This window comes from Anticarsia gemmatalis, chromosome 7 (assembly GCF_050436995.1).
Source record: "Anticarsia gemmatalis isolate Benzon Research Colony breed Stoneville strain chromosome 7, ilAntGemm2 primary, whole genome shotgun sequence".
Taxonomy (NCBI): domain Eukaryota; kingdom Metazoa; phylum Arthropoda; class Insecta; order Lepidoptera; family Erebidae; genus Anticarsia; species Anticarsia gemmatalis.
In genome coordinates this window covers 2,292,790-2,305,856 of record NC_134751.1, presented here as the reverse complement: position 1 = coordinate 2,305,856, position 13,067 = coordinate 2,292,790, and the positions used below count along the sequence as shown (strand labels likewise).

The following is a 13,067-nucleotide window of genomic DNA, read 5'->3' as shown; positions in this document are numbered from 1 at the left end:
ATCAGGTTTTCTTACCACAATACATAAAAAAGCCACAAACAATAGTAAAAAAAGGCAGTTTCTGAATGACACTAAATTGTCTATACCTATATATGAACGGATTATGAATAAGTTATACCAATTAATAAACGGTATCAATGTACTTCTAATACGTCTAGTCAGATAACACGAATCAGTCTCTTATCTCTAACTTGGGAACTTCACATATTGTTTACATTACAGTATGACGGTCGTGAACTATGCCCTTGCTAATAGTTTATATCATACTAAGTTCAATGTCAAGTACGCATAGTGAGTCATTCCGGGATTTTACTATACGATGTCCTGTGACACGGTGATTAAGACGATTGTCACATTGTGCGCATTGTGTTTGTAGATAAAAAGCATCTTTTGCCTTAGGGATTAATTGCGTCGCGGAGACTTTTGAATCATACAAACGAAATGCCAGTCCCAAAACAAATATCACACATCTCGTGGAAATCGAACCCACGACCTAGAGCGTAGCTGTAGAGGCGAGGTGATCACATTTACTACTAAGATTAAGCTTTGATCTACGTGCTCTATTAATAGCATCAAATATGATGCAATATGGAAAACTTAAATTAACAGTACACGTGGTTGCGTGTACCCCTGTCATAATTTCTGAACGTTAGATTACTATATAACTGGTAAGCCAACACGTGTTAGTCGTAGAGGATTTTATACTGAAACTGCTATAAGCAGAACTATGTGATGTTGTACACGGGGATTCGTTTTAAATCACAACCAGAGAAATCTATTCAAAATCATTGGTCGTGGCGATGTGATGTGTTCGGACACTAAAGAAAATTAAGCCGAACCAACTAGTTAACAGCATGAAAAAAAAACACGAGAGAATCGAAACCGTAATCTAGCAGATTACGGTTTCGATTCTCTGGTGTTTTTTTTTATACAATGGGGCGTTAGCGATGCAGTGGTTATTTAACCACCGACGTAGTCTATTCTATTGTAAAGGCAATCATTCTGATTTTTTGTGAAGGATTTCTATTATTACGCAAAATATTATATAGTCCAACAACGCATTTGGGTCGCGGCTGACTGAGATATAAAAATATCAAGATTAAGAACAACCCGCAAATTACATGCAGATGACGGTCGCCTGTTTTAATTTGGAAATACACAAAACGATTAATTGTTTACTAGTTATTAGTGCGTCTCAAGGCTCTCTACGAAGTTGTCGGACTATAGGTTATTAAAATTGTATATTAAGATTTAGTGTCAATATTGTTCTAATCCTAAAAACATAAAAAATGTCGCCGCAACGTCTAGAACGTCTTATAAAAAGTAGTATATCTAGGTTATCTCTACTCTTTCTAGACTGTTTAAGAAAAAAAAATGTAAACAGAAAACATCTGTTACAACAAAGGTAGTAAAATAATGTTTATAACCGAGATTAATATCGGGAAGATTTTATGGTATTATAAAGATAACCTTATTCTTATCATAATTATTATGGTGACGATTGTTTACATAACTTTAAATAAATTGTTATATACTTTTATTATATATTTATTACCTTATATTGCATTTGCAACCCGGTTTACAACGGATTGACTTCAACAAAGTAGAGTCTTCTTTACTTATAAATTTATTTATTGCCGAAAATACATGATTTCGAGTTTATTGCGAACAAACAAAAAGGCGGCATAATATAAAATATAGTTCCCGGCGTGGGAACTATATTTTATATTATGTAGTAATACTGATTGTATGTCATGTTTATTTACTTACTAGTGTTAATTAATTATTATTATTGATTGTGATGTTCCTCGAGCGATAGTGTTTAAGGATACAGATCATGACGTCTCAATTAAATTGTTAAGTCAAGTTATTAGATTCAGGAGCAAAGGCTATTAGGCTTAATTCTGTTGAAATGTTTTGTTAGTGGAATTTTGCCTTGTTTTGTAAAGGGCAATTGGCTGACCCCCTTTTTTATAAAACCAACGTAATGAACTGCAAAACTAAGGTGTATTCAAAAACTCTTGAACACTTTTGTTCAAATGAATCACTTAGGACGTTTCATGTTATAAAAACACGTAAGTAATTTGAATAAGGTCGGAGATAAACCTTGATGATTTTATTGCACCATAAAAATAATGAGTTAAGACTTATCACGATAACTATTGTGTGTTTGTTTTAATTAGAAATTTATGTATTTTTAACACTTATCTTCGTCATTATACAACGGTGTAATTTACCAATTTTATATTTTGCTTAATTTGTACAAAAATCTTAAACTTTCTTGCTTCACAAGCTATACTCAAAAAACTTAAAAAAAAGAAAATAAATCGGTTTTACCCCGGCTGTTCACCCATCTTCAATAATATCCATGCAAAATTTTAATTAAGTCAATTTAGTAGATAGCCGGAATAGCCTTATAAGCCAGACAGACTTAGGTTTGTGTGTTTAATGTTATAATTATAAGATTTATATCGAAGCAGATCAGGGGCCCTCGGCAGTAAATGCACAATATCGTTTATTTACGATTAAACTGCTACCACTTTATAGTCAGTTAAAGTAAATGGATATTTGATTCGATTTTAATACTACTGAAACATTTAAGAGCTCTAAATTATGCGTATGGCTATATTTACGCGTTTTGTCGTATAACAGTCGTGTCGTGGACCTACTAATAATAATTTGGTAAAACGGAGAGTTCAAAAACAATGACTTCTTAGTAGAATTAACCGGATTACTCGACTCGTTTCTATCAGGATTAAAATTCATGTTAAATAAGGTCTCTCAAATTTATCACTAGCACACGATTTCAATGATAAAACTATTTGTAATTTTCCAAAGCATTTGTTCCGTTTAGGAATCAAACACGCAATATAAATGGACCGGACCATTTTGACCCTTAATGGATATGGAAAAATTTAAGTCGTAATATTTTGTTTATATTGCATTTTGCTTACACACGTGTAATGAACATTGAACCTGTAACGAGAGCATGCCTCGTGCACTTCGACATTTGAGCTCTTGCCTAAAACGGCGCCTAGAATGTTCCTAATATTATTATATTGTTTGGACTTTCATTTACACTTTGCACACCATAACTGTAATTGTTTACGTGTTATATTATAGTAGTAATTAGTATGAGTACAGGTACCAGATAAAATATGTACGCGTAGTTAAATTTCAAAATTTTCATTTTTGTTTGTTATCTAAATATTCAGCCCACCTATATATGCCACCGTTGTACATCTCTGTAACGTTTGTATATGTTAAAATTGTATATGCAAAAACATTAACTACAGCTCATGTAGTAGTAAGGAATTCTTGAAAATGCAGCAATTTTAACAAAAGAATTTAAAAACGTATAAGTGTTAAAATCTTTTTGATCATGACTGTACAATACTGTACATACTTTATTCTCACTAATTGTTTTGATTATGTGGTGATATAAAGAAGTAATGTAATTAAATACTTAAGTATTAGCAACAAACGAAACATCAAATACAGAGCTAAGATTCCTTAAAAAGAGAATGACATGAAATGTAAGAAACACTCAGTCACCTAAGCCCTTATTCTACTGAAGGATCGATATGTTATTTCAGTATTAGTAGGTACATTTTGTATTCAATATTTTCGCTTAGTTACAATACAGGTGTTTTTAATTATGCATGTCGCTAATTTAATTGAAAAACAAAATGTTTCGCTTACGCACATACTATTATCATTTAAATAATATATACTGTACAATAAGTATTTAGTAACTTGAAAGACAGACAAAGGATATAGGCTATATATCATCACGCCACCGAAAAAAAGGAGCAGAGTAGGTACCAGTAAAAAATCTTACAAAAACGGGGAAAAATTTCACCCATTCTCTCTTATTGGACGCAAGCGAAGTTGCGCGGGTCAGCTAGTATAATAATATGTATATTTGTTTGTTGTAATAATGCAGGAGTTAATGCCTTATTTTATCTGAATATTTTTTTCCATATTGCTTTAAAATCATAATAATATACCGAGTTACTTTCGCGTTAATATTAACGTTTATAGTTTATCCAAAGAAGCAATAACAATCAACTTATCAATATGAAAATATACATCATAGACAAAGCTATTTGGTCTAGTTATTTTCATATTTGAGCGCGAAACAAAGGCCATTCATATCAACATTGAACTAGTACAATGAGCCATTGACCATTGACCAAACAAAATAGAATAAGAAACGTTTGGAAGAAAATGTTAGACGTAATTATCAGTGTCCTATCTAAGATGGATAACTGTTTAAAGTTACGTTAGCTTCTGTACATCGAAGAACATGATAAGCGGGCTTATCACGTATCTTAGTTGACAACTAGTGTACGTCAAATTGATGATTACCAATCAGTACATTGCTGCTTTGACGTAACGTGTTAATCAGTATATTCTAAGGTAGAAAGCAATGTATAGTGGCTTCCAAATAGTTATCAACTGAGATACGTGATAGCCCCTCAGACGGAATTAATGATTTAAAATTTCATTTCATTAACCGTCTTTATATCACATTGGTATTATACACGGCTGTCTCTATGAGGTCTTGTTTTAAAATTTTGGTTGGAATTAAAAAATGTTTCCTTAGCTGTTCTTCCAAGAATTATTATTAGACTGCCCGTGCCTCAGATAGTACATAAAGATGAATATCCTGCGTCTGACCTCCCGCCTATTGTGGCGGAATACCGTCCCACCCAATCATAATTTTATTTATACCACAGTCCAATAAGACTATGGGAGTCAATTGTCTAGTTTCTAAGTGACTACGTAGGCTGGAAATCCGCAAGACCACGTTCTAATAATTACATATTTATGTGACGTCTGTTATATCCAAAGATGTAGGCAGTGACGTAAGAAATACAGTCACGTTTCGTTATTAATAAATCTTAGTCTCATGTAATAGGGGGCGAGTCCGTTACCATATGTAAGTAAGTGACCAAACTCCGAACTACTATTAAAATAAGTAGTATAAATTAGAACAAAACCATCACCACTTTGTCCGACCTGGGGAGCCACTACCAATCTCAGTCGGTAACAATTAGAATTTGCTATTCATTGTCTTTTCATAAGACGAAAGTGATTAACACGTTACTTAAAAACAGCAATGTAGGTATTAAATAGTGACCATCAATTTGAATTACACTATTTGTCAAATAAGATACGTGATACGCATACTGGGAATCAAACCCGGGGCCTCATGGTCAGCAGTCGAATACACTACCGACAGACGGCAATCGTTCTAATAATTACTTTGGTTAAAATGTATATCAACTTCAATATAAGTCAATAAATCTACAATAAAAGATACGCACAATAAAGAGTTAACAGTTCAACATATGATTGAGGTTAAATTGATGAATATAGTGATGCAACTCACTTATCATTAAATACGTCTTGGCGTTTCAGTTATCAGTTTATCGTGATCAAAGGTACATTAATACTTAGAGTATAATCTTGCACGTAATCTGAGTGAAAACTGCAAATTTTGACGTTTGTAAACTGAGGCATGAATTCATGTATAATTTGCGTAAAGATATATAGTTAAAGTATATATTGGTAATTTAAATAGTGCTCTTAATTTATATTCATGCTGATCGGAGCATCTTTGAAGAGATGTCTAAAAATCTTCTTCGACAAAAATGAGGAACTATCGATAGTGTTTTTCCCCATTCGCGTAATCAGTCACTAGAAGCGGTTTTAGTCGATGTTAAGTTCTTGTATAGTGGCTTCCAAATAGTTATCAACTGAGATACGTGATAGCCCCTCAGACGGAATTAATGATTTAAAATTTCATTTCATTAACCGTCTTTATATCACATTGGTATTATACACGGCTGTCTCTATGAGGTCTTGTTTTAAAATTTTGGTTGGAATTAAAAAATGTTTCCTTAGCTGTTCTTCCAAGAATTATTATTAGACTGCCCGTGCCTCAGATAGTACATAAAGATGAATATCCTGCGTCTGACCTCCCGCCTATTGTGGCGGAATACCGTCCCACCCAATCATAATTTTATTTATACCACAGTCCAATAAGACTATGGGAGTCAATTGTCTAGTTTCTAAGTGACTACGTAGGCTGGAAATCCGCAAGACCACGTTCTAATAATTACATATTTATGTGACGTCTGTTATATCCAAAGATGTAGGCAGTGACGTAAGAAATACAGTCACGTTTCGTTATTAATAAATCTTAGTCTCATGTAATAGGGGGCGAGTCCGTTACCATATGTAAGTAAGTGACCAAACTCCGAACTACTATTAAAATAAGTAGTATAAATTAGAACAAAACCATCACCACTTTGTCCGACCTGGGGAGCCACTACCAATCTCAGTCGGTAACAATTAGAATTTGCTATTCATTGTCTTTTCATAAGACGAAAGTGATTAACACGTTACTTAAAAACAGCAATGTAGGTATTAAATAGTGACCATCAATTTGAATTACACTATTTGTCAAATAAGATACGTGATACGCATACTGGGAATCAAACCCGGGGCCTCATGGTCAGCAGTCGAATACACTACCGACAGACGGCAATCGTTCTAATAATTACTTTGGTTAAAATGTATATCAACTTCAATATAAGTCAATAAATCTACAATAAAAGATACGCACAATAAAGAGTTAACAGTTCAACATATGATTGAGGTTAAATTGATGAATATAGTGATGCAACTCACTTATCATTAAATACGTCTTGGCGTTTCAGTTATCAGTTTATCGTGATCAAAGGTACATTAATACTTAGAGTATAATCTTGCACGTAATCTGAGTGAAAACTGCAAATTTTGACGTTTGTAAACTGAGGCATGAATTCATGTATAATTTGCGTAAAGATATATAGTTAAAGTATATATTGGTAATTTAAATAGTGCTCTTAATTTATATTCATGCTGATCGGAGCATCTTTGAAGAGATGTCTAAAAATCTTCTTCGACAAAAATGAGGAACTATCGATAGTGTTTTTCCCCATTCGCGTAATCAGTCACTAGAAGCGGTTTTAGTCGATGTTAAGTTCTTGTACTTGTCACATTAGAAAGTCTTATCAGATCATCAAAGAAATCACTTCGCTGACCACTGACGTCGCCAAACATTGACGTTCCTTTATCTGACATTATTTTGATGAAACCTATACAAGGTCTGAATGAATGAGAGAAAACGTGAGAATTCTCCAAGTAATTCTGGGAGATATATGAAGCCCCAAAAATATAATTGAGCAGTGTGGTAGACTCTCACTCTTGCAATACACGGGTATAAACGTCAGTTTAATTTTTTTTCAGCAATCATTATAGCGATTGTAATATATGCCAATGAATTCAGGATTAAAAATTTATTCTTACTTCGCATTTAAACCTAAAAAGTAAAATTATGAATTTCAAATGTTGTAGTAAACTTAGTGTCGAGAATTTCTCTTCATTCACATTTACGTCAACTACTATTGAAGATTATAACAAAATACCTTCGTAGAGCTGATAATACGCTCTATATTATTATAACAGCTCTCTACATTGTTACGCCATTAGTCTCACGTGTTTGAGTACACTGTTCTGAGATAGTCGTAAATTATTTATCATTGTAGTAATAATGAGTGAAGGGTTACTCAACCACATGTGTATGTATAGCGTATATGATTTTGACATACTTTGACACCCTTAGCAAAGTCCTGCAAAGTTGGCTTGCTTCAATTAAATTAGCCGAATATCGGCCAGGAATATAATGAAACATGTTTAATTGTATGCAGCAAGGCGTCTTAAAACCATTGTGGTACTAAACCCGAGTAGCTATACTAATCGACTACTCATTTTGTATGAAAAACCAGGCAGGCCCCTAGCGTATTCCGGGAGAATAATATTTTGCAAGTAATTTTAAATGTCAAACGTTCGTCGTTCGATAGTACCGAGTGCAAGAAATCGCGCTTTAGTTAATATCGATCAAATAATTATATGTTAAAGTTATCGTATTACCAAGACACAAATTTAGAAAAGCCTTTTATTCTATGTAAGAATTACTACACACTTTCGGTTTGGCATTAACCGAATCGGGCCCGGAGGAAGTCCCTATCGACATAAGCCAAACAACTGCAGTAATTGCTTCGAGTCGGTTGTTGCTCGATAGATACTGAACCGACCGTGCCGACCCGAATATGTGTGTATTATACCTTACTTTTTTAAAAACATACGTATTATATAAATTCCCGCGTTATTTATTATGCCGGTTAAGTACCGCGTTCTATTAACAATAATTAAATCCTGCAATCATTGTGTAATTGTTGTTAATGAATTAAATTAGCGCAATTATTTCGCTGTTTTCATTCATAATTGTTAATTTGAAGTATGACATGTTATATTGTGCTCTAGACCGTATGCATAACCCACAAAAATATCTATTGATAGTTACTATCGAGAATTATAAAATGTATATACCAGTTAGTTACTACAGCAGGCATTATGGGTGCTGTAACGCGATTCTTTACCAATATCGACTACTTATTTGCCAATTACAGAAATAAATTTTGTATGAAAATGTGTTCAGTGCCTCCGGTGGTCGCTATCATTATATCGTAATCATTTTTAATGCCAAACTCTCGAAGTACCGTCTGTAGAGAACCGCGCTAGCTGATGGTCGATAGTCAATAGTGGTACAGAATCGCCTTTCTGATCTAAAATTGTCCCTAGAAGCGCTCTAAAGCAATTGAACTCCATAAATTTAGCGTTAACCTTAATCAGCGATGCCATTCTGAAATGTATTTAGGTATAATGGGAAATACCCACTTAAAATCCCTATGACGTCACAACAGGGACACAGGGTCAGTTAGAGTTAATTCATATGAATAAATTGTGTGCACTCATTTAAAATTTATTGATTTTAATCGAGTGTTGGAGACACTTATCACAACTAAATTGGGTCCTCGAATTTGGATATATTTATACACATAGCTTTTACAGCTGATAGTTTCATTACTCCTGTATATGCATGTTGAAAGCGAACCCTTGATTAACGGGTTCGGCATCAAACTTCGAGATGCAATTAAGAATAATCTATCTATCGTATGGTTAGTGGTCAACCTAGTATCAAAGTTGTTCAAGCCGCCCGAAAAGCCTTTGACATGGCTTAACGACTGCTATCCTTATTGACAACAACCGGGACCGACTATTTACGTGCCCGCCAAAGCACGGAGACGCTTAGTTCAAACACCACTATGCGATAACCCATCAATAGAATGACCGCGCCTACGGTTGCTTAACCCACAGATCGTTTACCGACCGGTGAGCACAACTGGCTATGAGCGCCTCATTCACTTCATTTTACTACTTTACACTCTATTGGTTACAACACAACATTTTAACAATGTATGAAACATAAGTTTATACAGGGTGTCCCAAAACTCAACGATAATCCTAGACAGGATGAAAGGCCAAGTCATACCGGTTCTAGGAAAAATAAAAAAAAATTCCATATCACTTAGTTCAGCAATAATAGACACTTTTCAAAAAAGTTGAAATTCCACACCCTTGGTCGCATTTTCAAGTCCTGTGATCACCAAAGTCACAATTTCGCTGTGTTATTTTGAATTTCGTGATCTTCATTAAATATGCTTCATTAAATAAGCAAAAATATTTGCATTTATTTCTTCTGACGCTGTGTCAATTTTCTGGCTAAGTTCTGATAGATTTTGTATTGATTTCGAATAGACTTTTTCTTTTATGCATTCCCAGTAAAAAATATCTACTGGATTTAGATCGGGAGAACGAGGAGGCCATAAAATTGTACCACTGCGTCCGATCCATTTGCGAGGATACTCTTCGTTCAAATAAAAATAACATGCTAAAAATAAAATAACCTACTAATACACAAAAAATATTTTCCTACCCAACAATAAAATTATAGTTAATATTCGCCTACTTCCTTTAAAGCGTAAAGAAAAAACACGCCGCAAACTCAAAAGTAATCCAATGAATATAAACATCATACCAAACATCCGCAGCGGTAAAAATCCAACAAAAAATTACAATTTAAATTAACCTTAATCCACTGCAATCCTGCAAAAAAACTATCACGAATATTTTCTAAGAAGCACTAGATTTTACCTTGCATTTTCTGTATTCATTTTCACAAACACGAAATAAACTTTATCACTGTGTGTTAAATGTTATTTTTGTGTGGCACTTAGAACGTTTTGTAACGGACGTCCGCGCGCAGCGGCGTGTAGAATAATACCTGTTATCTTAGCAATTGGAAAGATTTTCATTACACTAGTGATTTGAGTGGGGAGACGTGAATGAGTCTCAGTTTCCAGATCATTGTGACTATGGACTTTGATATCAGTAGGACTTGTTCAGGACAGTCATATTTTTTATGGTTAATAGTTCTTTTTTGGACTGGTTGTAGACTGTGTTGTCTGTGTTGTTTCTTTATAATATTCTTCATAATTTAAATTTCAAGCATTTATTATTAGTTTGTACAGCCGGGGTCGAAACTGTGAAAATAACTGTTGTTGTCTCTCATATTTATGAACAAATAGCATTAATACCTTATCTGTCATTAAAAAAATCATTGGTCCTCTTGTTAAACATATATTTTATCTATATTAAGAAAACAAAATCACATTTACTATTATTAAGTCTTTCAAAAAATATTTGGTCTTTTAGTAGCATAACAGCACAAATATTATTTTGTTTGAGTAAGTTCAATGTCAAAAATATTTAACACTGACCCTGGTTAAAACCAATTATTGTAAAAGATAGTATTTTCTTTAATTTTGATGTCACAAACATACCAACTATTAAATTTTATTTCTATTGAATGACGCCTGATAACGCTGTTTTATAATTAACATATAATGTTTGTTTAATCAAAAGATGATGGTGATGAAAGATGAGCTAACACTGCCACGAAGTGGATGCTACAAGATGGTCGGCAGCGACGGGGAAGGCCCAAACGGAGATGACCTGGGCGTGTTCCTGGTTGGACGGCCGGACGCAACAATCGACTGAGGGGACTGGAAATTCAAGGGAGAACCTTTGCTCAGCAGTGGGACATACAAAAGGCAAAATAAAACACGCCAAAAAGGTTATAAGTGAAAATCATAAGTACAGAACGAATGCAAGTTTTAATGCATTTCCTTGTATATTTCGTTGAGACTTATCTAAAAATATAAAATCTAAAAATAACCAGACCACTAAATGTCCGTCATTACTTTTTTTACCCTTTGCGATTCGATTTGGAGCCAGCGAAGCCTAAAAGGTTGCTGATTCAAATATCAGTCAACCATATATGGGAATCGCTCTTTGCGGTCACGAGTCACCAATGAAACCAGCTTATGTATCTTTGTAAAAAAATATAGTATCTTTAGTGACTATATTTATTATTATAAAAATAGAGCTAAATTGTATGTATTCGTCTATTAAGTAAGATGTAATTTTGGTAACCATTTTTATTGCTATATTTGAATGATGAAACCTGCATGACCAAAAATTTTTGACCACAAATTTTGAAAGCGTCCCTTACCCGCGGTCCATAAGGCGCAGCGGTTAAGGTGGTCGCTACACTACTGCGACGTTGGATTCCATTTCCAACCCAGAATAAATATTTGTGTGATTCACTACTAGTTGGTAGTAGTTTTGTTATAGTTACGTTACGTACGTTATAAACGTTATTAAATATGTGGTAAAGTCCCATAAAAGCAAGTACTTGTCACGAATAATTATTATTCAGAAATGTGTCCTAAAAACAACACGCATTGACCTACATTTTGAAGAACTGGAAAAATAAATATCGATAACAATAAATACCTATTCATTGAAAAATCAAGCAGAACATACGTTTGTAGTATACGATATGATAAATATTGCGCGTATTACAAGCAATTGAACTAAATGAAGCACTGTCGAGTTTATTGAATATAAGTGCTCTAGAGAAACTTGTTCGAATTGTCGGCGTTTTATTTCATCATTAGTGGCTATTTCATATCGCGGTGACCATGAGTGATTCATATCGAGGATGTTTTTACTGATTTTATGTTATTTTGTATCCAGTGAAGATAAATATTAATTTATATTCTTGTGTGTCACTTTATTGTTGTGAACGACACTACCTTAAAATTTAATCAAGTAATTTTAATTTCACAGTGAACAGTAATTTCAAAGAGGAAACGACACATTTCCAAAAAATAAAATCCATTAACCTAATTTGAAATTCCGAATCCAGAAACTTTGTCTGAAAGCAAACTTACTACTGTGTTACTGAAAGTGCAATAAAAAAAATATAATAATATTCCTATAGAATACAACTATTTGCAATTCGGTTATCAATCCTGGGATCTAAAAAAAGTTGCATATTCCGGCTTCAGAACTGATGGTATAATTACTGAAACTTCTTTAATCTTCATATTTTTAGAAAAACGTCCACCTGGATTTTATCATGTCTTAGGTAAAGCGATCTTGAAAAGGACGGACCATGATTCAACTTTTTGTTGCCTGTACGTAGATCCTGACCCTCGACCTAATTCTCGCAAGTAATGGTTGATGTAAGACGGTGGTGGTATTTTCGAGGTACATTTTGATAATTATATTTTGGCGTTGTCTTGAAGAAGACGCATATTAAGGCGTTAATGAATATTTTTTTTTGATAAAAACAGTGACGTGTTTTGTAAGAACTAATTTACCTATTTATACTATTTTTTTTTATTTGATACAAAACCGATAATTGTAATAAAATCTAATAAGTGACGCTACAGTTGAGCAGTGATAGCCGAGTTGACCATAAACATTGAGACTCATAAACTACAGCAACATTCCAGTTATATTTCGAAGTAATTTCGAGTCATAATAGGAAACCAGTGATGCCTGAGATTTCTTTAAATCGCAGTTCTTGGAGGGACGCAATGTCACCAAACCTAGTCTGACTGATTGACTTAGCTAATGGTCAAGGGTTAACTCTTCCTTCCGAGAAGGACATTCTCAGTCCGACAGTAATGGGCTAAATGAAAATATTTATATAAAAATGCTAGAGGCCGCCCGCGACTTCGTCCGCTTGGAAACCCTTC

The 13,067-nt window shown here is 33.9% G+C and overlaps 1 protein-coding gene across 1 annotated transcript in view; it reads right to left on the bottom strand.

Moving 5' to 3' along the window:
- The window catches only part of LOC142974270 (proton-coupled amino acid transporter-like protein acs), a 73,307-nt gene extending 63,061 nt beyond the window's left edge, over positions 1-10,246 (bottom strand). Inside the window, exon 1 of the mRNA XM_076116474.1 lies at positions 10,111-10,246. Within this exon, the coding sequence (XP_075972589.1) occupies positions 10,111-10,130 (20 nt within the window). The 5' untranslated portion in view covers positions 10,131-10,246. The remainder of the gene's footprint in view (positions 1-10,110) is intronic.
- Positions 10,247-13,067: the final 2,821 nt, after the last annotated feature.